Source organism: Hyaena hyaena, unplaced genomic scaffold (assembly GCF_003009895.1).
Source record: "Hyaena hyaena isolate Hyena2069 unplaced genomic scaffold, ASM300989v1 scaffold_60, whole genome shotgun sequence".
Classification (NCBI taxonomy): Eukaryota; Metazoa; Chordata; class Mammalia; order Carnivora; family Hyaenidae; genus Hyaena; species Hyaena hyaena.
In genome coordinates this window covers 1,227,150-1,253,964 of record NW_024080692.1, presented here as the reverse complement: position 1 = coordinate 1,253,964, position 26,815 = coordinate 1,227,150, and the positions used below count along the sequence as shown (strand labels likewise).

Below are 26,815 nucleotides of genomic sequence, written 5' to 3'. Positions count from 1 at the left end.
TCCTTCCCTCCCTCCCTCCCTCCCTCCTTCCTTCTTTCCTTCCTTCCCTCCTTCCTTCCTTCATCAAGCATGTAAGTACCTGACACAGAGATGAACAAGATACCACCCTGTCCCTCTGGTGTTCACCTTAAAGCTGGGGCAACAGAGATCAACCAATATTATGGTACAATGTGGAAAAGCCTTATAAGAGGACTGTGTTCCAAGTACAATGGGGGCATAGTCAAAGGGAGGGAGGAATTTGTTCTGAAAGGAGGAGGTGGGCAGAGTGGGGGCTGTTGACAAGGAAGCACAAAAGCGTTAGTGTTGGGGCTCGGCTTGATAGCCAAAGTGAGAAGGAAGGACGCACGAGGCAGAGGAACCCATCTGTGCAAAGTCAGGATAGTACAACTGGGTCTTGGAATTGGTGAGTCCCTCCTGTTTGGCTGGAGTGTGGGATGAGGGGGACGGGGGTGGGAGAAGGTGAGGCCAGAAAGGAAGGGTGGGCTCAAATCACAGTCCACGCCAACGTCTGCAGATTTCGTTTTTAAAGGCATTGAAGTGTCCCTAGAGGTTTTTAATCATAGTAGCCACATGCTCTGCTCTGTACTCTAGAAATTAAACAGGTAGCAACGTGGAATACAGATTTCCAGCAGGGAAACTACAAAGGAATGACTGGAATAGATCAGACAAGAAAGACAGAGGATGGACCTGGAACACTGATTGCTGCTATGAGCCAACCTGGAGGCACCCTGTGTGAGGCACCCAGCCCTCGTAGCAGCCGTTCTGTGTCTGCCTCAGAGGGGGCTGTGCTAGATCCCCAAGGTCACTTCCTGCCCTCACTTGTTCTGACTTTGCCTTTACTCTTCGAGAGCAGCCACATGGGTTCCTCCCGCGTTGTGCATAGGTGAATCTCTTCCCTCTAGCATCCACTTGATTTTTAGGCTATAGCCATGCCCATGGCTGCTGGAAAATCATTTGGATGGCACCTGGTGCTATATTCCCCTCGTTCCTGCCTGCATCGGCGTCTGGGGAGATAGAGCCCTTGGTAGACAAGTAGGTAGGTGGGAAGGCTGACATGCCGACAGAGTGATGGTGAGCACAGGGGAGGACCCGAGCCCCAGCGCCCTGGCCCATTTTAGGAGGCTACCCATGGGGGTAGGAGGGCGGTCCCATAAATCAATTGACAGTGTTTATACAGCATGGGTTAAACAGTAATTTTGCATCCAAAAAGCTCAGGTAATAGATGGGGATGGGGCTGTTTTTCTATTCAGTGAATTTGTGTTTCCCCAGAGGGCTCTGAGGGAAACATATTAAATGACTAAGTACTAATAAAGTAGCTAAATACTAATAAAGTTGTTACTAAATACGAATAAGGTAACGACTATCTGCATTATATAAGCTGCGTTAAGACCAGAGCTCAATATTTTAACTAACAGCCTGCTGCCCTTGAGTATTTAAACAAAGGGTAAAAACACAGAGAAGTGATCACATCATTCTCTGCTCAAATGAAGGCTCCAGTGCCTTCCTGTGGCAATCAGAAGAAAATCCAACTGCTATCATCCACCTGTCGGAGTCTCTTCCGCCCCTCCACCGCCCCCCACCACAACCCCTATGCCCAACTCCAGCACCCTGGCTTTTGTGCTGTTCTTTTTTTTTTTTTTTTTTTTTACAAATAGTTTATTGTCAAATTAGTTTCCACATAACACTCAGTGCTCATCCCCATAAGTGTCCTCCTCTATGCCCATCCCCCCTTCCCCCCCACATCCATCAGTCCTCAGTTTTTGTCAGCATTCAAGAGTCTCTCATGGTTTGCCTCTCTCCCTTTCCCCCACCATTTCCGCCCTTCTTCTCCCCCTTGTTCCTCCGTCAAGTTCCTCCTAATCCTCCTATACGTGCAAACATATGATATTTGTCCTTCTCTGCCTGACTTATTTGTGCTGTTCTTAAACACACCAACCACATTTCTACTCCAGGCGCTTTCCTCTATCTGGAATGTTCTACTCCAGGCGCTTTCCTCTATCCGGAATGTTCTTTCCCCAGATCTTTGAACGGATCCCTCATGCCCTTCAGATTTCTGCTTCAATATTACCTCCTTAGAGGGGCTTATGTGATCACGCTCTAAAATATGACATCTTACCACTTGCCAACCCTTATCTGTTTCTGTCTAGCAGTTTTCCCTGCTTAATGTTAATTCATGGCATTTAGCGTTCCAAAACTGTATTACATATTCGTTTAATTATTGCCCTCCACTCCCAGTAAGGCGTAAGCTCCATGAAGGTAGGGGTTTTGTCTGGGCGGCTCCTGTATCTTCACTCTCTGGAACAGTACCCAGCATGTGGTAGGTGCTAAATCGATATTTGTTAAATTACAAAGCTGTCCTGCGAAAGAATGGCACCCAGATGACAGCATTCCTCTGCCTTGTTCTCAATGCTTACCACACTTAAACTATTGACAAGAGTCTAGCAGTAATAATGACTATAATTAATATAATAATTAAGTAAATACTAATGCTTACAAGACATATCATGTAATAATGTCATATAATATGGTAATAAAATAATATATGATCCATTTAATATTAAAATAATCATTAATAATGAAACATTAATAAGTGAACATTTATTAAGATCTTAATAATAGCTATCATTAATATAATTAAACATTAATGCTTATAAAGCATATCATAATAATGTCATATAATATGGTGATAAAATAATATATGATCCATTTGATATTAAAATAATCATTAATAATGGAATATTAATAAGTGGAAATTTATTAAGATCTTACTATGTGCTGGTAGTATTAACTTCTATCTATACTATCTCATTTAATACTCATTATAACCTAGCAGGTAGGTATTATTATTTTCTCCATGTCACACTTCAGGGCACCAAAAGCAAGAAGTTAAGAAATTTGTTGAGACTCTCAACCCAGTTTACTCCACTCCAGTGTGACTATTGCTGATCCAAAGTCCCCTGAAATGAACTTCAGGTAGATTTTAAGTGTCTACTGAACAGGAGAGAAGCAGGAAAGCAAGAGGGCCACTTAGTATGATTTAAACTTTCTCGCTAGAGAATGAAATGACAAAAAGTGCTAGCAAATGCTTTGGGAAACCGAAAGCATTTGGGGTGAGATCGTGTTCACCTATTCAATGGTACTCATCAAACAAAACAGAAAGCGGATTCAGCCCTACTGCTTAGGAAGCCAAAGGAATGTTATCTAGATCTTCTGGAGGCCACGAGACTCATCTTACAGACGGGAAGAACTTTGACTGATCCAGGGAGACACCAAAAACAATTTCCTGCAAACTAATGACTCACCCATAAGATGGTGGGACAGTTAGGAAGATCCTTGCAGTACAATAAATATGCTGCACGCTTAATTTGTCTTCAGAAAGACCTTGCAAAATCACTCGGGCTTATTTTCACTCCAAGGCTAAATGAGGAAAAGCAAAGTCCAAGCTGAGGCCCGAAGGGTGTTACCAAGCTCATTATGACCAGTGGGGGGAGGGGTCAGGTCCAAGGAGTCAGTGCCATATTAAACTGTGATCTGGAGCCTTGTCTCTGGAAAGTACTTTTGCAGGGTAGCTGCTCCTGTTCTTTTTGTTTGGATCATAAAAGTAAAAATTCAATCCACTGGGAATGGTGGGGGATGGGAATCAAACTGATTCTGATCCAACTAGGTCAGGAAAAAAAAATAAGAGCTGATTTTTCCATCCAAGTTATGTAGTCTGCTTGGAGTGCATCCCACTCAGGGACAGCTATTGTCTGAATCACCGAGTCTCAATCCTGAGACCCAGTGAAAAGGAATTTTCCCCTCTATCCGCTTCATCCTTTAGAAGAGTCGCTAAAGGTGACCGTTTCCGTCTTCTCCTGGGTGATCTCTTTCTCTATAGAAATCATGAGGCTGAAACGAATGTTCTGTGCTTCAGTGGAGAGACTGGTCTTTTAAACCAGCCTTCACAAACGGTGGGCATTTTTTTTGTTCCCCTGATAATAAGTGTTGGTGGGTTAATGGGTCACCTTCAAGAGAGAGGTCAGAAGGAAAACACTGCAGTGTTCAAAGCTGGAGCCAGCAATGCCAGCCATCAAAGAACACAGTCCTCAGTGGACAGCGATGATGTATAGGGCGTGCACTGGCCAGCCTCATCTAAGAGGTCACATCTAACCTTTATCCTCAGCAAAGCCAGAGAAGATCACTGAATGTGACTGACACTCAACCCTCTGAGGCCCTGGTGAGAAGCCGGCTAGGAAAGCCCTGGTGCCTATGCTAGCAGAGTTCCTTTTCACAGAGAGAATTGTATTCTGGCTCCTCGCAGACTGACGTTGCAAGTACTTTGAACATTGAAAAGAACAAAAAAAGCAAACAGCCACAAAAAAGGGGAGGGGAGGGAGGAGAGAAAGAGAGAGAGAGAGAGATATCAGCAGGGGTAGTTAGTAAAAAGGGGCCTGGAGACAGAAAACCTTTTGTTTCCCGAATTCGTTTCATGTAGAGATGGGGAGGTGAATGGCTTTGAAATGAAATGGGTTTATGAAGGAGTTGCTAGGTCACAGGAAGCACGACTGTCAGACTGCTTTGTGAATTCAGCTTCTTTAAAACTTAGGTTAATCTTAAAGAGAACCTCCTTTTCCCGGGGCTTTTGGGGTGGGGGGAGTTGTGCGGATGGGGGGTAAAGCTCGAGACGGTTCCCCACCTCGTTTTATTTTCCACCCGTTCGGGCTCCTGTAAAAAAGAAATGACCACATTACAAGTTCTTTGTCAGTTCTCCGAAGTTAAGAGGTGGGCGGGGCCCACATTACCTTCGCCCGCCAGCCAATGGCTGGCGATATGCAAATACGGTCGAGGCTCGGCCAGGCTCCATCAAAACAGTGAGCTCAGAGGCTGTGCGGGAGCTGGCGCGCTGCGACTGGCACAGCCGCCCGGGCCGGGACCGGTCTCACTTTCATTTAGCACTGCACTCCATGGAGGGGCGGACACGCCGGTGCTTGATGCAGGCTCACTAGTGTAGGAAAAACGGCTCAGGTCACCGCCGCCGAGATGAAGTATAAGGTAAGAGGCTGCCTTTTCTGTAAGGCTTCCGCGCGCGCGTGGGTGTGTGTCGCCCACTGTGACAACTCCTTTGCAGGGACCCCTTCTGTGCCCGGGAGAGCTGGGTCTCAGTCAGCGAGGTTGGCAGAGATCCAGTCTCTGAGACCCTCTCCGGGAGTGCACAGCACACCCGGATCCATGTCCACTGAACGACTGAGAATTGGTCTTAGAGCCGCCCCTGGAGCCGCTGGAATTCAGAGCGTCTAACTTGAAGCGGAGTTTAAGACTGCGGCTCCCCTAGGCCTGGCCCCCACTGACCGGGAGCGGAGCCGTAATGAGAGAGGAATCAGAACTGCTGAGTCCCCCAGACTGGCTCTTAAAGCAGTTTTCAGCCGTGGCTTTATGCATTTGGTCAGAGAAGCGGTTTGCCTTATGTACTTCTGGTGGGAGAAATTAAAAGCCCCGGGTACTGTTACACAGCTGATGATGGAGCATTCTGACATCCTTAAATGAATATTGGATGTAAGAACGGATGAGCAGTTGCCGTTTCTTTAAAACACTTCTACTGGCATTTGAATGGGCTGAGAGTCTGAATTGGCCAGTCAGCTTATTGTCCCTGAAGCTTACAGAGGCTCACGATACATTATTTTCCCATGCATTATGCACCAGTTTTTATGTATTCTTGGCAAACGGATTATAACTTGCTCGGCATCTCCCGTTTGTTTAAGGTACCCCCATCTCATCAGGAAAGCAGCCTCCAGAGACACTGTAGTTAGAGGCACACTGCAGTGAGATGGGCATGACTTCTAGAATAGACGTGAGACCTAATGATTTTAAACAACAGTGCTAATATTAAAATGAATGTTGGCAAGGTGGCTATGTTTTTGGACTGACGATTTGTATTACCTGCCTAACCTTTGGGATTGTGCTAGCTGGCAGCTACTTTGCTTCTTTTCTGAATTATCTAGCTTCTGGCCCATCCTTTTTTTTTTTTTAATGTTTTTTTTTTTTTTTAATTTATTTCTAGGAGAGAGAGAGACAGCGTGAGCAGGGGAGGGTCAGAGAGACAGGGAGTCACAGACTGAAACAGGCTCCAGGCTCTGAGCTGGCAGTCAGCACAGAGCCCGACGCGGGGCTCGAACCCACGAACCGCGAGATCATGACCTAAGCGAAAGTTGGACGCTTAACCGACTAAGCCCCACCCAGGCGCCCCTGGCCCATCCTTTTTTAATGTGAGGTTGTAAATACTCAGTTCTCGCTAATAGGCACTGGCTAACCTCGGGGATAAATCTTTTATTCAAAAGCTATAAATCTTGTTCAAAAGCTCTAAATCTAAATGCTGAAAGTCTTCATTATAATGCATGACTTCTAGTTCTCCTTGGAAAGGTTACAACTGTGTGAAGACAAGGTATCCGTTTTCACTATACTGTTAGCCTTCCATTATCTGCCTCAATAGGAAAGATCAGAGGCATGAAAAATCCTAGTGATTACTAATACATTTGACTATAGGATACAGCCAGAAACAAATCCTTCTACCTGGCGGGGAAATTCCCATTCTTGAAGTGGCTCACCCTGTATTTCCACAGTCCCTTCTTTAAAATAGTGGTTACTGAGCCTGTGGTAATTCTTTGCCAACCCCCCCCCCCATTACTGAATGCCTTTAGTTTCATAATAGCCAGTTTGTAGGGGGGGAAAAAGAGCAAACATGTTCCTACATTTATTATTGGAAAGTATAAATGGCTGAAATCAATATTGAGTGCTGCGATCTAGAAAGTGACAGAAGTGACAAAGTCCAAAGTCACTTATATTCAGTGACCTCATTGTGTTTTGGTTTTACTCTAATGGAAAGAAAGCATGGCAACGGATGCAGTAAGTTGCGGTTGGCATTCACAGAAAAACCCTCACCCTCCTGTTCTGCCGGGTCTCACCGGTGTTGAACACCCTGCCTGGTGACGTAATTATAGGGTCTTTATTAGCTCATGGACACCTTGACCAGAAAAAATACTGACTTCTCTTACTGACCAAATGCCAGATTGACACCTTGTGGTGACTCTAAAATAAAGCAGTAGCTGAAGCAACCTACTGTCCCTTTCTTAGAAAGCCTGTGTTCTCTCCAGTTAATAATGCACAGCTTTCCTTCAGGAGACCATTTGGTCATTTTAAGTAGAGGAAATGAAGCAAATGGTAAATAAATTAATTATTATGGTAACTAATATTCAGAATTACCACGATAATACAAGATTGTCATACTTAACTCTTCCAAAAACTCTATAAGGTGGGTTTTATTATATACTCATTTTCAAATGTGGTAATTGTGGCACAGAGAGGCTAAGTAATTTATCCAAAGCCACACAGCCAAACAGTGGTGGAGCTGTTAATTAACCCAAAGGATCAGGCTCTAGAACTTGTGACTTTAAGTCACTATTAAAGAAAGAATCATCTGTGATCTCGCTAAAATGCTCTGTGTGACTGGTGTTTTTGTCCCCGGGGAAGTTTAAAATAATTTTATTTCAAGTATTCCTGCAGGGTAGACTCTTTTGTTGTGGTTGTTGTTGTTTAGATAGTAACTCTACAAAGCAAAGTGAAATGCACGTTTGGCAGTTATTTGTTTAATTTGAGCCATTTAGGTAGTAAAACCAGATAATTATTAGACTGTAAAGTCCTGGAGTCAGGAATGATCTTTTAAACTGCGCCGCTCTACACACTATAAATGTAACACAGACTTCTGTTAACTGGAGAGATTTATAATTCAGCCACTATAAAAATTTTTTTTAACCAGATTATCTGGTTTGGCTACTTCAGGAATCCTACCCAGAGGACAAGCAAACCTCCACTCATTTTGCACTTGGACACATAGCTCCAGGTCAGCCATCTATGCATTTATAATAATCTTGAGAAGCGTAGGGTGTATGCCTTACAAACTTTCTGGTTAGCACACTGGTCTAGCTTTATTTCATTTTATGTTTTGTTGTTGTTGTTGTTCATCAGAAGGCTGCACTTAATGTTCCGTTTCTCCAAAAAGGCTTCATTCAGTCTGGGGTTCTGTGATAGTAAATTACAGGCCCTTCACTTATTAAGAGTTTTCCACACGCTCTTCCGAATATACAAAACATGTCCTGAATTGGGCGGGGGGGTGGGGGGAGGGAGCTGTGCCTCAATGGCCGTGGCTTGCCCAGTGAAGGCTCCCCTTCCCAGGGGTCTGGAAGCAGATTGTTGCTGCTGTCTGCCAGGAGGGTGATAGAAGGATCCACTGTGCACAGCTGTGTTTGAGCAGAAGCCGGAGACCCCGCCCACTGTGTGCAGGCCCAGGCCTGGTCAGAGCTCAGCAGGCACGGCCTGTCTGATCTCTAATAGCTGAGCAGCTTTTGTGGCTTTGCCAAATTTCTGAACCCTGTGCGCCTATACGAAAATTCTAAATGATGTATCTAGTCGACCAGTCGACAGATTCTTTTTTTCATCGAAGCATGGTCGACAACAAATTCTTTCTTAAACGTTCTGAGTGAAGATAAAGGAATAGATAGACCCTATGATACAAATAAGAAACCTACATTCTGAAATTCAGATCCCCGTGCTCTGGCTGGATGCAGGCAAAGTGTGTCCTATTAAAAGCTTTTGAGGGGACTTTGAAAATACTTTTATTTTCACAAGCTAGCTTGAGAAGAAATGACCAAGGGACTTCAGTTTAATCAACGCGGTCATTTGTGAGTTGTATAATTACCCAGTCTTCCCTTGCTTTGACATGTTGGTTTTAGATTATTTGTTCTCTTGTACATGATTTGCTGTGTTCAATCCAAACTGGAGACTCCTGTCCCTCGTGCTTTTTTTTTTTCTTTTTTTTTAAGAGAGAGGCTGGGAGAGGGGCAGAGGGAGAAAATCTTAAGCAGGCTTCACACTCCGTGCAGTGCCTGACACGGAGCTTGATCCCGTGACCTGGGGATGGGGACCTGAGCCAAAATCAGGAGTCAGACACTCAACTGACTGAGCCACCCTGCCTCACCCTCCTCTTCAAATCTTGTGTGAGATCTACGAATTTAAACACACCAAAAGATATTCTCAAAAATACTGACTTAACTGTCTATGGATGTATGTGTTTATTGAGCAAACCCACTGTGGGAGCTGAATGGCTGACCTGCACGGAGATGAAAGTCTTTGGGTATCTGGAGGTGTTCTGATGATACCAAATTGAGCACAGCGTGGGGCATGCCAAGGATTCCTTTAGCATCCTTCCCTTACTGTAATATACGTCAGCCCTTTTCTCAGAGTTCACCAGTGGCTTCCTGTCTGCTGCCCCCACTGGCCCCACCAGATTTCTGAAAAAAACTTCCTCTCGACGTTTTCCCCTTTACAAATTCCCTCCCCCTTTTGTGCCCTTATGACCTCATCTGCTCTCATTTTCTCATTCAAGCAGTCTCTTTGCCACTCCAAATTACCAGACTTGGGTATGGCTCGCCTCCCCACCCCACGTAGACACGACGCTCTTAAAGCACACCCTCTACCCCCTAGCTCTCTCCTGTCTTTCTACTCTGCCGTGGGAAATCTGGGTCTCTTGCTGCTCCCATTCATTTGCCCCTGTCTCTTTGTGCCTACCCGACTCGGTTAGTCGGTCACTTCCCGCAAGTCAGGTCTCCTCGTCCATCCACTCTATAAAACCATCAAAAGCCCACACCTTCGTCTCCTTGATTGTCCTATAATCCCTACAACAGGCTTTATGTTGTCCACCTCTGCCCTGTTCTGTTAGCGCTTCCTTACTTATTAACCGCCTTTGAATCAAATCACTATCTAAACGATAGCTGTAACTCCTATAGATGGCCCACCGGGGCTGTCTGGTTTCAGGTAAGCCCCACTGAAAATGAGAGACCCACCCTTTATTTGTGGGTAGAGGTGGATGGTTAGACAAGTCCTTGAATTAAAAGTGGATCTAGGATCTGTTACAGCCTGGAGGGGGCACAGCCTTGATCTTATATGTTCTTGTGGTAGATACAAGATAGAATGTGGGCTCTGGAGAAAGGCATTTCTGTTTCTTGTGACTTAGTGCTCTATAGCCTCTGGTGAATTAACCTCTCTGAGCCTTGGCTTTCTTATCTGTAAAATAGGGATAGTAACTGTCTGATACTATTGTTCTAAGGCCTACGCAGGATAATACATGGATGTAAAGTACTCAGCCTGGCTCTTGGCATGTAGTAAGTACAGAAGGCTAGTCAGCCGAAGCTCTCTTTGCATCAATGGATGTTGAAAGGATAGTGTGGACTCAAGACTTGGTGACAAGATTAGGTCAAAACCCCAGTTACTAGGTAAAGGTGGTTGAGCATTGTTTAGTGCTCCATGGGCCTGGAGGGATAATGTGGAAATACAGATGCCAGACACAAGAATTTACCAGCATACTTCCGTGCCTACTCACACACATTAATTAATGACTTGGTATCTTCGTTGTTATTAATAAGATTTGATATTCCTGAGATCACAGGAGCTTGCCCTTGGTCAACACTCAAGAAACACTGAATTGAATGTTGAATGACATAAAATATTAATACAAAGAGCCATTAAAAAGAGTCTTAATGTAGGGCACTTGGGTGGCTCAGTCAGTTGAGCATGGGACTTTGGTTCAGGTCATGAGATTATGAGTTCAAGCCCTATGTCAAGCTCACTGCTGTGAGCGCAGAGACTGCTTTGGATCTTCTGTCCCCCTGTCTCTGCCCCTCCCCTGCTTGTGCTCTCTCAAAAATAAATAAACATTAAAAGAAAGAGAGAGAGTCTTAATACTGTATGGCCTAGTAGAAAGAACCTGGATTTTGCTGCAAATCTCACTTTTTGCTACTTTAGGCCTCTGTTTCCTCGTTTATAAAATGGGAGTAATAATACAAATCTTACCAGATAGTGGTAAGGATATGGTATATGAAAATCATTAGTTTTTAGCCCATAGGCACTTAAAAATGGCAGCTATTATAATATGCATTATAGGACATATATAACATATAGATATAGAAACATTATGTAGATAAAATTTTGAGAGCTTTCTCTGAAAATTGCTTATTCATACCAAAAATATGACAGGATGAGAAAAAGTCATCAGCATACAAAATCGACGGTAAAATGTGAAAGAGGTGATTGGGGGAATACAGAAGTTCAGGCGAAACTACATCCCTCATCCCACTGCTGCCACGTGTGACATAGATGTAAAGTAAGAGGCCTTGGTGATCTATTTTTGGATCCTTTTAGGGTTAGAAAGAAACGTAAACAAATTGGTTTGAAATGCCAACCACTGAGCCCCTGGCATTACTCTGCAGTAACATATAGACTTCATTACCAAGCCTCCTTGCCAAGATAAACAAGAAGGGCCATTGCGAAGGAGTGCTGTATTTATTTCCAACTTAAAAGTACAGGAGAATAGCCTGTCTCCTAGGTGATGGATGATTGTAAAGAATATGGGCACGGAAGGGGACTCCCCTCCACCCCCCACAAAAAACCCTGTTCATACTCCATCAATGGCATCTCCTCCATTTACTTAGAGCATTCCAGTCATCTCCCCGCAGTCATTCTTACTGGTTAATGAGGACGAGGCACGCCTGGGGAACGTTATGGCCCGGCTGCAAGACTATCTTTCTAAAGAATCTTCCTTTTAAGATAAATGGCCTTGGTGGTGAACGTTGTCTACCATCCACTGGGAAGAGTGACTCTTTTAGAAGGTAATTTTACTAGACAATGAGATTCAGGTGAGTCGAGACATATACTCTGAGGGAGATGGAACAGGCACTCCAGAAAACAGGCACGCATTGTGACTGTGTGTGACAGTTACTCTGCATACCTGAAGTGGGGCCGGGGCAGCTGACCGTGGAGATATTAACATGGCCAGTAACATGTATTCAAATACATCTGACTGGGCCCTGTCATGGACCACTAAATACCAGTTTATTCTTATAAAAGAGCTAGTTCTTTCCCCTCAACCTCCTCCCTAACCATTAATGGTGCTAAGTGGTGTTTAAATAGGCAGTTGAGGACCCTTATTCCAAGGACTCAGCCTTGCTTTGGAGGTGTCTTATCTCTTCATAAATCATGGTACATATGTTGCAAATGCAAATTCCTCCTGATATTTCTAACATGTCAAGGTAATAGTTACATTACCAGAAATGTTTCTTAGTGGCATGTTGATGCCTATGCTTACCAGAAATAAGGACTGAGCAACCGTGAATACGTAAAAACGCAAGCATTGCACAAAAATGTTTGATAGGATCTTCTGAATTTAAGTTTAATTCCTTTCTTTATTCGAGTGCGTGTGTGTGTGTGTGTGTGTGTGTGTGTGTGTGTTTAGAGGGGGATTATTTGTGAAGCTAGACAGAGAGTTGCAGCAACCAAAAAACATGTAAAGTTAAGATTTAAACCAGATCTTTCTATTTATTAAAGCAATATGTATTTAGACAGAATGATGCGCCTTTAATATTTTTCTGATTTTTTTTTTGTTATGTGGAAACCTTACGCTCATATGATTTAGCCTTAATCTCATTGATTTGTGGTAGTCAGTTCGTTATTCTTAACTTAGCACCTCGCTCCCACAGGGGATGTGGCTAACTCAGGACTCATCTCGGCTTCTCTGTCACCCGGCCCTGCGCTCTACCAAAAGAATGAGCTGGAATTCAAACCCCCCCACCCCAATAACCATAACGAGCAAGACCAGCACACTGGGAAGCCAGTGTAGGAGACTTCTAAACACTCCAGGCTTCTTGGAGTTCAGAGTCTTTAGTGTCTATCAGGACAGGTCAGTAAACTGTCGATGCTTTTTTGTTTGTTTTTTGGTGACTTGTTTGTGGTATGAGTCCGAGTTTGGCAAGAAATGGGTTAGTGGACCAGCAGTGTTGCATTACTATGACAACAGCATTGCCATAGCAAAATTTTGCAGTCCTCTTTTTCCTCAAATGTTCTATCTGGGATAGAACTTACATGCTATTCTCTGGTTCCCCAGCCTTCTGCACTCAGAGCTAAGTGTGTTGAGCATAACTCTAAATGGGGAGGTGAGGCACCTGGGTGGCTCAGTCGGTTAAGCGTCTGACTTCGGCTCAGGTCATGATCTCACGGTTCATGGGTTTGAGCCCCGAATTGGGCTCTGTGCTGACAGCTGTCTTTGGATTCTGTATCTCCCTCTCTCTCTGCCCCTTCCCTGCTCATGCTGTCTCTCTCTCTCTCTCTCTTTCAAAAATAAATAAAACATTTAAAAATAAATAAATAAATGGGGGTTAGGGGAAGGAGCAATACGAATACAGTCAGCCCAGCAAGATTCTTTCTCTTAACACTACTCGCTGGGAAGCCAGACTTCTAGACAATCCCACAGAGGCCCAGATGGGCTTGAAATATATCTCATTTCCTTACGAAGATCGTCTTATCAAGAGGACATGCCCGTTGACTCAATCAAAGCCTCTTATCGGTAGCTACCTTTTTTTCCCTCCCAAATCCTAGAGTCAACCCAGGCAGACCCATTAGCAAGAAACATACTTGCCTGCCTATCTTTAATTTTTAGTTTAAAATATACATAATTTCTGTGGATATGCATCCATGTTTCACATACCCAACAGTGGGACATATGGTGTGACAATGGGAAAGATATTTGAAACTGGGACTGTCTTAGAAAGTTCAGGAACACATGGTCACTCTAGACAGTCAACATGAGCTGCTCCGGAGATCAATCAACTGTTGAAGGCATTATTCCTTTTCCCTTATGTCAGCCTTTAGACAGGGAATTGTCTAAGAGGTGCTTTCTTTTTAAAGTGAATTCAAACACGTTTTTGCACATAGAGTCATAAATAATATTTACTTATCAACAATTAGCTGGTCCTTTTCTTTTTCCTTGCAAAAATTGGCATCTCTAGAAATGAAGGAAAAACCCTTTTTGAAATATGGACTTGTACTGAGAACACCTGGGAGAGTAAAGCAGTGAGGGGTGTTGTGTTTCAATTGTTCTTGCTTTAAACCTGGCAGGGTACCTCTGCGCCTCATAGCCTGCAGCGTCTGCATCAAGTCTCCTGCCTCCCTTATTAAGATCTTAATTACAGACGTGGCTTATTTCATTGCTGCAGGGAAAGAATTTAGTTTCTCTGAACTATGTCTGTTTTTTGGTGTGGCAGGTGTAATCACGATGAGATCATTTCTGGTTTGTTTTCTTTTCCCGGAGGAATTTTTTTTTTCCAAGAGGGAGGACTATGATTCTTAAGACACAATTTCATGAGCTCATAATAATGCAGTAATAATAACTGTGCTTTGATTTTAGAGAGAGAACCTTTCTTCTGAAGAAAGCAGAGTGCTTGGTATATATGACTTCTCATAATATCAAGAACATGTTCATTATCCCCATTTTGCAGGCGGGGTGACAGAGGGACAAAAGGTGTGATTTCCTTGCCACTGATCTTACATTGATCTTACAGTATGAGGACTGAGACTAGATTCTGTTAATTCAGTGAGCGTCCATTCCTCTTTCCAGGGCTCTCCATTCAGTACTGCTGACTTTTAGAGCTCGATCATTTTTTTGTTGTGGGAGACTGGCCTCTGCATTGCAGGATGTCTAATGGCATCTGGCCTCTACTCGCTGGTTACCAGCAACACACACACATTGTGACAACCAAAAATATCTCCAAACATTGCCAGATCCCCAAATCCCCCTAGTTAGGAATCACGGGTCTAATCTCCCCTACTTCTTTCTGCTTAAAAATAATTGCCCTACTGGTTTTATGTGACAGAAGCACAAAAGACAATCGTAGAACTCTTGGCCATAATTTTACCAGGACTGGGGTAGAACTTCCCATAACAGGTCCTAAGCAAAAGGAAGCTTCCTCTTAAATACGTAGCCCCAGTCTGTTCATGCGAATACCATCAAATACTAAGAAGCACGGGGTCTCACTTGGGCCACATATAAAGCCATCAGACTGTCTCTAAGACAACCTTAGTTCTCTGAAGGCTTCCTCTGCTGTATGTGTGTGTGTGTGTGTGTGTGTGTGTGTGTGCCCGCGCACATGTGTATATAACGGATATGTATAATTTCATGTTGACATATATAATAATAAACATGCATTTAGCACTAACCTTGAAGAAAGCTTTCTATTGTAATAAACTGGTATATAATATGTACATGTACGTGCTTGTCTATATACCTAGCCACTGAGTAATTTCATTTAGAGGTTTTCTTCTGTTCCATTTGCTCCTGTAATCTTTCCTCTCTTTTCTAGCTGAGAGGCTACAGCATCTGAAGGTTTTTTCTGGAGACCTCTCTGCAGGTGCAATGCTGACAGCATATGGTTGTAGATACCCTTTCAGCCAAGTATACTGACCCATTTTTAAAAAATATTTATTCATTTTTTAGAGAGAGAGAGAGAGAACATGAGCAGGAGAGGGACAGAGAGAGGAGGAGACACAGAATTTGAAGCAGGCACCAGGCTCTGAGCCATCAGCACAGAGCCCGACGCGGGACTCGTGAAACTCACGAACCGTGAGATCATGACCTGAGCCAAAGTCAGACACTTAACTGACTGAGCCACCCAGGCACCCCTATACTGATCCATTACACTCTTTGAGGACCTCACACGTGAAGTGGGATAATAGCACTCAGGCAGCCGACCTATGTGAGGTGATGTCTAAAAGATTTGAGGGGGGCATCTGAGGTATGTCAACTGGGTTCTAGCTGGGAGACAGACCAGAGCTGCTAGCGTGTGTACATATTTGTAATTGGTGGGTTTAGATATTACTTCACACCCTGAGAGCTGGATACTTGGTGCAGGAAGATACATGGGAATGTAAAAAAAATAGTAGTATCTCTCCCTTCTTTCAAATAATTTATTAGATGTTATAGGTTTTGTGTTTTGGCTTTTGAGAAATGATACTGTTTTGGGAAATAAACCGTAATATAGTGGACTGGCGTCTCCTACTCCTCTATAACTTAATTCTCATTTCACTTCCCCCAAGTACCTGGATGTTGAAGGGATTTGTCTAGACAGGCAGATAGATGTGATTTGGTGCCAACACTGTAATGTTGGCTGAAATCCAGATGGTTGTTTTATTGTTAATAAAACCTATCTTTTGGGTGAGTGGGTGTCAGGCCTTCATCATTATACGGCGCCTGTCAGATTTATCTAGGGACAGAACCCTGAAAAGAGTTTGTGCCTGCCCCATGTTTTTGATCCTTTGCCAATATTCTGTACTTAAATCTATCAAAACCAGGCAACCTGGGACAAACGCTTATAAATTCCAAGGCTTAATAGCAACACTACTAAATTCTAACATGGAGAAGGTTCTCAGGATCTCAGGATCCTGGTCCAGTGGAAAAAATCCTAGATTAAGAGGGGAACCAGATGCTAATTCTGGCACTGCTGCTAATATCAGAGGTGAACCCCCTCCCGCCCCCGGACTGTAAAACAAGATTGGGTTAGAATGATCTCTAGAATCCTTTCTTAGTCTGAAATTCTAGTCTGATTGTTCTGGTCAGGTAGGGTTCTAACACATAGAAATGTAGGTGTCTTTCTACCTTCCTTAAGACCCTCTGGAGTTACTTTAAAAAAATCTCAAAGACCACAGAGGATGGAAAATCAAGCTCCTGAAGATATATGTATTATTTATGATCATCAGACTTGTGAGGGAATGCTCCCTTCTCACCACTTTTCTCAAATAACTGTCAGGATTCAAATTCATCCTCCACAGCTGGCCAAGAAATAATAGAAGTGGACTGTGAAGTCACGCACGTGCACATGCACACACACACACACACACACACACACACACACACACGCATGCCTCCCTACCGACCCATTTGTAATTTTTCTTGGATGAAACAAAGGATTTGCTCCAGGCTTTTGTTGGGCTATTTCAAGGGAAAATAGGTAGCATTCATTCTAGTTCAGGGAGAGAAGAGAAATCAGCATTTGAAGAAACACTGATTTAATCTCATGGCTATGCTGTCCGTATGATGTGACCGAATCTGGTCAGATGGAAAATTCTTTCTGAGATCCAAATATAAATTGGCAAAGAACTTCACATCTTCTCACCAACTGTCAATTGGTATCCCTCTGGCATGTGAACCACCAAAATAATGTGGGTTCTAAATGATGCCTCATCAACAGGGAAAGGCCAATAATGGAAAAGATGTTAAGATTCCCAAATTTGGGGCTCTGGGGTGACCACGCACAGGGTGCAGCCCCAAAGTGCCTGTCAGGGCTGCTATATATCAAGGAGTACCTTTGGGAGATAAGTATCTAATGTCAGATTTCTTAAAACATCTTCCATTCAGAAATGCTCAAAAGGGAATGCTATGGGTAAAGTTCACAAGGCTAGAAAATATAAGAAAATGTGAGGACTTGGGGTAGCATAAATGACGTGAATATTCAGAAAGTCCAAGATACTCATGTAAGCTTTGTGACCACCATAGGGGTTTAGGAGCACTTTCCAGAAAGTGAAAATCACTGGAAGAAATGTGGTCTTGGTGCCATAGGAATCTTTGTGGCATGTGTTGGTCACCCCACACCAAGTACCAGAGGTGTGACCAGGGAAGTTCTGCTGCTGCCTTTCCGTGGCTAGTTCAGATCCCACAATGAACACCATGTCAGACTGTAGTCAACACATATGGCTGAGAAATAAACCCCAAAAGTAATAGGTATTCTATCTTCTAACTCCTCAACTTGAAAGTCTTATGTCTGCTAGTTAACAGCCTCCAGAGAATTCAACTCAAAACATTCAACAGTCCAGATCATCCAATGGAAAAAAAAACCAAACAAACCCAGGTGTAAGCCAAGTATTCCAATAATTGAAATCCAGACACTTGTAGATAGATATCCATGTTTGCTATTACCTGCTTTGAGGAAATTCCACATTTCCCTATATCCTAAAGGGGACGATGGGGGAAAGCTGAAGTGGTTTGATTACCCTCAGCTGATTTTTGTCGGCAGGCACAAAAGCACATGAGCCTTCCTTTCTCTCCCCCAGTGTCCTGAAACTGACCTTGATGATGCTCATTCCTTAGCTACTTCCTTTAGGACTGATTTCCTTGACAGTGGCCATTTCCTTCTTTACTGTGTTTCTAGAGATCTGGTGTGTGTGTGTGTGTGTGTGTGTGTGCGCGCGCGCGCTTGAGCACGCGCATGAGCATACACGCACCTTACCAGAGTCCTGGGCTAAAGCTTGGGAATTTGGGCACAGGAAAGTCATGTTGTTGAGCATGTGGCAGCCCCAAGGTCTTGGCAGGAGCTCCTACATGATAAATATAGAATGAAGTAAAAATAATAAGAGGAAGTTGGGCCATTGATGATGCTATCAGTCCTAGTGGGGTGACACATCAGCCATTGTGTCGCATTTCTCTTCAAAGAACAGCATGAATGGTCATGGAAATTATAAGTCACACCTCTCTGTAATTGGAATAGCAGATCGTTTCCCTGGTAGTAGGAGTAATAAGCTTTCTTGACATTTTGATAGCAGTGGGGAAAAAAAAAAGGCAGGGAAGAGTGGGGGGTGGTGTAGAAGCTGTCATATGACCTAGAGCTCTCTGTGCCCGGTGACTCGCTAGTTGCACAGTATTTTATTCCCATTCCTCAGGCATAGTTTGGGAACCAGGAACAACAGAACCCAAACGTTCTGGCAAAATATGAATGGTGCTCAGTCATCTGCTGCCAGATAGATGGAGGCGGCTGCACTGGAGGAAGAGAAAAGCTCTTCCAGAGATGATTGTATTTAATCATTTAATGGTCAGCTCCTCCTGGCTTTCCTGTTTGCTCAGTAGTTGTGGACACTAGATTCAAGCGCTCCATCTACGTCATTATCCTGTTTAATAGGGAGGGGCAGGCACTTTCCTGCTTGCCATCTCCTACATTCTCTGGCTGTGACGTCTGGACATGCCATTTATCTTTCAGGCTCCGTTAGTTCATCTTCCCATGTCCTTATAAAATTTTAACCAAATATCTTGCTCACTCCTCTAGAAAACAATTTCACACTCTGTCCAGAGCCCATTTTAGGTTAGCGAATATTTAATAATGTGCATTTTGCTTCGGATACTGGGCTAAAGTTCTGGAAATGCACATACACACAAAAATAGGATAGCCCTTCTGAACTTAAGGAGTTCACAATCTTGAATGGAATAATACAAGTCATACTATAAGAAATACTATTACGGGGGAGCCTGGGTGGCTCCGTCGGTCGGGCATCCGACTTTCGCTAAGGTCATGATCTCACAGTCCGTGGGTTCAAGCCCTGTGTCGGGCTCTGTGCTGACTGCTCAGAGCCTGAAGCCTGCTTCAGATTCTGTGTCTCCCTCTCTCTCTGCCCCTCCCCCGCTCACTCTCTGTCTCTGTCTCTCAAAATAAAATAAAGACATAAAAAATTTTTTTTAAATAAAAAGAAATACTATTACAGAGAACTGGAAAGGAAACAATCAGATAGGTTTCGAAGATAACTCTTCTGGGGAGGTGGAGGATGGATTTTGAGGAGGAATAGGGTAAATGCAGGAAAGCCAATTTAGAAGCAGATGTCATACTCTCAATAGAAGGCTGTTGAAGGTCTTGAACTAGGAGAGGCAGTGAGCTGGAAGGCAGGGTCCAAGCTGACTGGGTTCCAGATTGTGAAGAGACTCAGCAAACCTCTGAGGCTCCTTCCTATCTTGGGCAGCTGTGTATGTGCTGTTAACTAAGAGAGAGGAAGCAGGATAAAGGGATTTTTGCACTTGTTGAGTTAGAGGTGAAGATACCCATTAGCCAGTTGGAAATATGGAAATTTTGAGTGCAGAAGAAATATCTAGGCCAGAGCTATGGATCTGTCATCTGTGTGTTCAGATGACATTGGTCTGGATGAGATTTTCTGTAGAGAGTGAGCATGTAAAGAAGAGCAAAGAGCAAAGTGGGGGGGATCCCTTTGCAACATGAGTAGTCTGTGAAGAAGAAGATGAGTGGTCATGAGAACAAGAGTAGGGAAGAAACCAGGAAGTGAAATTCATGGAAATCATGAAATCATGGAAGCCATAAGAGAGTTTCAAGAAAGATTGGGGTAGGGGTCAGTGCTAGAGGCTGCTATGATTAGGGTTCCCTCAAATAGGATTTGTAACTCTAAATGCTGATTTCTAATCCTAATGAGAACCACAGTTTTGGTAGCACGCTCCTTTGGCTTTGTTAAGTACTGTCCCAATTCTGGAGCTGGAGACAAGAGGCCCAAATTCTTGTCTCAGATCTATGACCTTCTTGCCAGGTGGCTTGGCAAATCATTAACTTCTCAAGCCTTGTTTCTCTCATTTGTAAGGTTAAGGAGCCGGAGTGTAATCTTTTGAAGTTCCCCTGGCTTTCAACTTCGGTGCCCCAACTGTTCTGGCACTTTGCCAAGCGCTAGCTGCATTTCTAACTGCTACCCTCCGGAGGCTAACCATCCAAGGGGCTATAGAATGACATAGCTCTCTTATCTCTCCTGGATTTGTTTCTGTGTTGACCTTTCCTGCCTGAGAGATAAATATCCTGGGGCGGGTGGGAGAAAGAGGAGATCTTCTGTAGACAAACTGCTCCTTCTGGGTTTTTCTAAGATAGTCAGATAATCACTCTTCTGACTTTGTGGCCTTAAGGAATCACACCTCCCACACTGAAGGTGGAGGACCGTCCACCTTCTCCTAGCCAGAGGAATTAACTCTTGATCTGCCATCAACTCTGTGGACTTTTGCATGAGATGGCTTGTGTTCCAGCTGACGTTATTTTTGCTGTTATCTTCTTGAATGAACTCTTGCTCCCAAAACCCCAAGTATTTCCAAAAGCCAAGCTCCTCATCCATTTCCCCCCTACTCTCTGATGGATTGTACTCTGTTGGAAACTAAAGAGATGTAACCATAGTTCATTCAGTAATGATAATCAGAGTAGTAGTAGTAATAATAATAACATTTTGTCTCGTCTCGAGGGCAACCAATAGCTTCATTATTGCTATTTTCAGGCAATTGCTCCACAAGAGGTTGCAGGGTCCACAACTCATTATTAATTCAGAGAAATACTGCAAGATACAGTTCTCCTGATACATATAACTGTGAACAAGAGAAATATCAGCTATGTATAAATATCTCTAATAGCATAATTAGAGCAGGACTCAACCCTTGATGGAGAACTGACAGGGGGCCAAGTGGGGAGAGAGTCCAAGACCAAAGTGCCATCCAGCAAATTAAATAAGTTGTCATAATGGCTTCCTAAGTCTCCAGCATTGTTAAGGCATTTAACTTGGATTAACTCATTTAATCTTCATAGCAAACTGGTGAGGTCGGTAGGGTTACACTTAGTCTCATTTTACAGATGACGATGTTAGGGCACAGAGGGAAATAATCTATTTATTCTATAGACATGACAAGAATTGTCATCGTCAGAGCTCACTATACAATGAAATTGAGCCCAGTTAGGACACTGTGTAGTTGAGCTAAAGTTGCTTAGAGTGTTCTGGAGAGACAACTGAGCCAAGAGACCATAGCTTCTTTCCCACCTCTGACACCAATATTGTGGCTTTGAGCAAATGATAAACTGGCCTCCCCAGACCGGTTTCTTTATATATAAAATAGGGATGTTGGGTTCAGGTCATCGTATGTAACCTTCTGTATGGGAGAGTGATGGTTGTAGATGCTGATTCTCTATAGCTTGTATAGAGATTAAGTAACTCACTCTCGTTCAGCCAAGGCTGAGATATATGTGTGTGAAATGTCAGGCTAGCACTGGGGTGCATGCCACCGATGGTCATGCCAAGCCTTCTTCCTAAATCCTCATCTGTGTGGGCAGCAGGAGGCCTGCTGGGGAATCATGGACAACCAGTCAGGTGAACTCACCCATGGTGTCTCCTTTAACAAAGACAACAGTCTCTGAAAGTTTCCCCAGAGAAACTCTTCTTGAAAGCACATCTGAAACATTAGCATGCTGCTTACCAGGTGGTGGGAAAGTCACTGGGATAGGAGACAAAGAACATCCAGAACGACTCTCACACAGAGATTTCTATCTGCTTCTAATCAAGCATGGTCCAGTGCTCCACTTCAGTGTTTCATGGAGTCCCATGGCAGTGACCCAGCTCCACATGCCTTGAGCTTATTTATGCTGATTAGGTCAGTAGTGCTTTGCCTTTCTACAGAATGCAGTAGAGACAGTTTTCTGTTTCCCTTCTTTCCCTTCTTTGTAGCTGCTAGAATCGTACAGCTATCTACCCTAAGCTCCCACAGAACTGGTCCTAACTCTATCACTTCTGATTTCACCTTGAGGCTTTTGTACCATCCATCCCCAATCATTGCATGGGCCCCAGAGCAAGGGACAGAGACGAGAGTGCTCGGCTCTCTCCCTACCCAGTAATCACCATACAACGCTGGTAGAGTGATTTTCTTCAGATTATTTTGGTACAAAGGACCAGAGTCTTGTCATCCATAACTTTATGACTTTGCTTCTAAGTTATGGAACACCCAAAAGATGGAAGAAGAGAAATAGAGATTTGGGGATCATGACACATCTTTAAATGGGTCCTCAAGCCAGGAGAAAATGCTGCATGATTTTATCTTTATGTACGTGGACTTCTAATTGTTAGAAAAAGATCCAAAGTTTCCTAGCATATAAATACTAAGTAAAACATTCACCTAGAACACAAACCCCTCAGTTGCCCTTGAGCTTCCCCAACTGCTCACCTGTCCACATCACAGACTTCTTGGATGTCAAAACTGATCCAAAAACAAGAACTTCAACCTTATTCTTTTTTTTAATGCTTATTTATTTTTGAGGGGGAGGGAGGGCCAGAGAGAGAGGGAGACAGAAGCTCTGTGCTGACTGCAGCAAGCCCAATGTGGGGCTCAAACTCACCAACCACGAGATCATGACCTGAGCTGAAGTCAGACGCTCAACCAACTGAGCCACCCAGGCACCCCTTCAACCTTATTCTTAAAAAGCATCATCAGGCTTCCTGGGTATGGCTTGATCTCCTTTTCTTAGGTTAAATAGTTGCACTAAGAGGATTAACAGCAAGAGTAGGACCCCTTCCCAGGTACTGACCAGAGGGAAGCTGCCTTATATAATGCAACCCCCCAGCCCCCCAGTGAGGAGGACCAGCACACAGCACAAGCCTGTGGTTCTGGGGCATAGTACCAGGGGAGATGATTAATGTATGTCAGTTCCAAAGGAATGAAAAGCACGAGGCTGGAAGATCAAGTCCATGTTTCTAGAGAAGCAAACAGGGGGCACAAATCCAAACAACAACTGCCAAAAATTCCACGAATATGTAAAGTCCCAAATACGATCCACCCAACAGGCAGTCCCTCCTCCCACAACTGATCACTGCAGTGATTCAAGTGCATTCAGACACCTTAGGGAAGCACTAGAGAGACCACTTTTAGTTTTCCAAATACTTGTGATGAATTTATAGCATCCCAATTCCTCTGTGTGCTGGGAAGGAGCAGGCATGTGGCAATGGCTGCCATCATACTGCAAAACATTACTAACGCCAAGAAATGAAATCTTCGGAGCCTTTGAAAGGCTTCCAAGAATGTCAGCACGTACTGCCTGCCCGCTCTCTGCTGAATGCCTACTTTGGCTGTCTGCTTAGTACTGAATGTGCCAGACAGGCCTTCTTACAAAGGGAGAGAGTGTTTTGGGCCCATGAAAGGGGAAGGCACAGCGTTTCTGTTGTGAATGGCGAGATTCAAGAAGTAGGGGGGAAAGTGGCAAGGTGAGGAGAGGCCTTTGGGAAAGGTATACATAAAAGACCAAAACAAAAGAGGTGGCATCCACCTACATGTGGTAAATTCTTCATTGCTCCCTGTCTTCATATATAGAGATGGAGACTACGGTCACACCATGCTCGATTTCCACGGGTGGGGGGATGTGTGGGAGTGTGTGGAAATGCTTGCTTGTAGATTCTCCTGTATCCAAGGGCTTTCTTGATCAACTGAGAATAAGAATTTTTAAGCCCTGCCAAGGCATATATAACTGTACTTTTGTTTCCATTTTCACACCAAATATAAATGCCATTTGTACTTCTTTTAATTTGGGATTTTCTTTGACTCTTTCTGCCTCCAATAAATGGAAAAAATTTTTGAGAAATGTCTGCTGTAGCACATCTGAATATCTTGGAAATATTTTATTCTTTAAGCCGGCTTTAAGAAAGGAAGAAAAATGTTTTGTATAGTGAACTCTTTAACAGTGCTGCCCATAATTCCTTGGCACGGCAGCTACCGCTAGAGGAAAGAACTCTTGTGGTGTTCTGGGCTTTTCTGAGGAGGCAGTCTGATGTCATTGGTGGCAGACACACTACGTATGTATCTGTCTTTTGTCTGCACCATCTGTTTTTCTCCTTACAGGCTATATTGTTCACGTTCTTTCTTCTCTCCTTTCCAGGAAGTGTGCCTCTCCAGAAGAGCGTGGGCTTTAGGCGTGAACAGGACTGAGCTAGAATTCTAACATGATGTCCCTCTGTTTTCTTCTTCTAGAATCTCATGGCAAGGGCCTTATACGACAATGTCCCGGAGTGTGCTGAGGAACTGGCCTTTCGCAAGGGAGATATCCTGACTGTCATAGAGCAGAACACGGGAGGATTGGAAGGGTGGTGGCTCTGCTCGTTACATGGTCGACAAGGTATTGTCCCAGGCAACCGGGTGAAACTTCTGATTGGCCCCATTCAGGAGACCCCCTCCAGCCAGGACCAGCCTACTTCTGGACTAATGCACCAGACCTTTGGCCAACAGAAGCTCTATCAAGCGCCAAACCCCCACGGCGCCCCTCGAGACACCATCTACCAAGTGCCACCTTCCTATCAACATCAGGGAATCTACCAAGTCCCCACTAGCCATGGAACCCAGGAACAGGACCTGTATCAGGTGCCACCATCAGTGCAGAGAAGCACTGGGGGGGCTAATGGCCCCCACTTAAGTAAAAAGGTGAGTGAGCGACTGACTGGATTCTTTGTCCCACTTATTTATGTTTCTGCTGCACTCAGGGCCATTGAAATGTTCCCAAAACAAGAACTTGAAACTGCCAAGACGTAAATATATCTTCAAAGAGTACGTGTACCTAAATACCTGACCTCGGACATTAGCTTTGCACCATTTTTTCCATTCGTTGGACAGCAAAACTTTGTTCCCGCGTCATGATAAGCTCATGTGTCATTCCAGATCATAATGGATTATTAAGTTGTTTCTCTCTGTCTTTCTGATAGATCTGCTTTTAGACTTAACCTCTGTACTCAAATTGTTTCCAGTCTTTTCTGTTTCTTCCTTGAGTGGTACAAGACACCGAGTTTTGTACAGTACAATGATGCAGAAAGGACTGTCCTTTCACCAAAAGCTGAATCATGACCCTGTTGGCTAGGCTGCACAAAGAACCCACCAGAAGTAAAGGGAGCAAAGAAGCTAGAAGTAGATCATACCAACCTACTTGTTGCATAGAGTTGTTAGCTTCAAGTTTGACCCATTTAAAACACAGAGACACTAGTGAATTTTGAAAGAAGTCAACCTCTTGTCCTTCAAGTAATTCCTATAATAATGCCTGCGCCAGTGGGTGAAAACAGGAAAGCTAGAATTTTTAGGAAAGCATCATATTAAAAAAAAAAAAGGATGGACCTCTTCAGTACTCTATATAATTCCAAATGCCACAACAATTTAACATAAATAGAAATTTGTTAACTGAATTAATTTTAAGCATTTAGTATATATATATGTATATATATATATATTTTTAATGTTTTATTTATTTCTGAGAGAGAGAGAGAGACAGCGTGAGCAGGGGAGGGTTAGAGAGAGAGAGGGAGACAGAATCTGAAGGAGGCTCCAGGCTCTGAGCTATCTGTCAGCACAGAGCCTGACGCAGGGCTCGAACTCACAAACGGTGAGATCATGACCTGGGCCGAAGTTGGATACTTAACCGACTGAGCCACCCAGGTGCCCCTATATATATATATATTTTTTAAAGATTTTACTTTTTTAAGTAATCTCTATATCCAACGTGGGGCTCAAACTCACTACCCTGAGATCAAGAGTCGCATGCTGTCTTCATTTAGTATATTTTTGATGCTTGTGATACAGTGATGAATTAAAAAGTGAACTTAGCCTTCATGATGCTTCTATTGTAGAGTCCAAATTAAAAAACAAAAACCAAACCAACAAACAAAAAACACTGTAATGTTAAGTGGAAATACACATGGGAAAGAAAATAATGTTGGTAAACTATGGGGGTAATAATACTCAATACCAAGACCATGCTTATGTAAACAGTATAAGAGAGACTTCTCTCTTTCTTTTACTGGCAAATTCCAAGGGTCTACAATGGGTCCTTTGAGGTCTGGACTGATTTAATGGAATAAGAAATAAGGGAAGATGCAGTTAGAGAGCAGAAGGAGCTTGCTGGCTCCAAGAACACATACTACAAATACATGTACCCTGCCTCAACAAAATCTAATACGAAGGCTGAATTTTAAAACCCATGTATATTATGGAATGCCTATTTGCATGATAATGGAATTCTCTGTTGGATAAAAAAGGGGGAAGAATCACTGTTGGATTCCATAAATAACAAAGCCAAGAATGCATTTCCAAATCACCATTTATACAAAAGGAATGTATTACAAAACACTACTCAAGAGGGGTGCCTGGGTGGCTCAGCCGGTTAAGTATCTGGGCTCACATTTCATGAGTTTGAGCCCTGCGTCGGGCTTTGCTGACAGCTCAGACCCTGGAGCCTGCTTCAGATTCACTGTCTCCCTCTCTCTCTGCCCCTTGCCCAGTCGTGCCCTGTCTCTCTCTCCCTCTCAAAATATGAATAAATATTTTAAAAACTAAAAAAAAAAAACCAAACCACTCCTGAAGAGCACATGTGTTGCGTAA

At 43.5% G+C, this 26,815-nt stretch overlaps 1 protein-coding gene across 2 annotated transcripts in view; it reads left to right on the top strand.

Moving 5' to 3' along the window:
- Positions 1 to 26,815, top strand: part of NEDD9 (neural precursor cell expressed, developmentally down-regulated 9) — a 114,880-nt gene that overhangs the window by 62,990 nt on the left and 25,075 nt on the right. The window contains exons 1-2 of one of the 2 annotated variants that reach the window (XM_039231836.1): positions 4,862 to 5,031; positions 24,428 to 24,874. In XM_039231836.1, the coding sequence (XP_039087767.1) occupies positions 5,020 to 5,031; positions 24,428 to 24,874 (459 nt within the window). In that variant the 5' untranslated portion in view covers positions 4,862 to 5,019. Of the gene's footprint in view, positions 1 to 4,861; positions 5,032 to 24,427; positions 24,875 to 26,815 lie in introns of those variants that run through there. The other variant, XM_039231837.1, reaches the window with a different exon arrangement.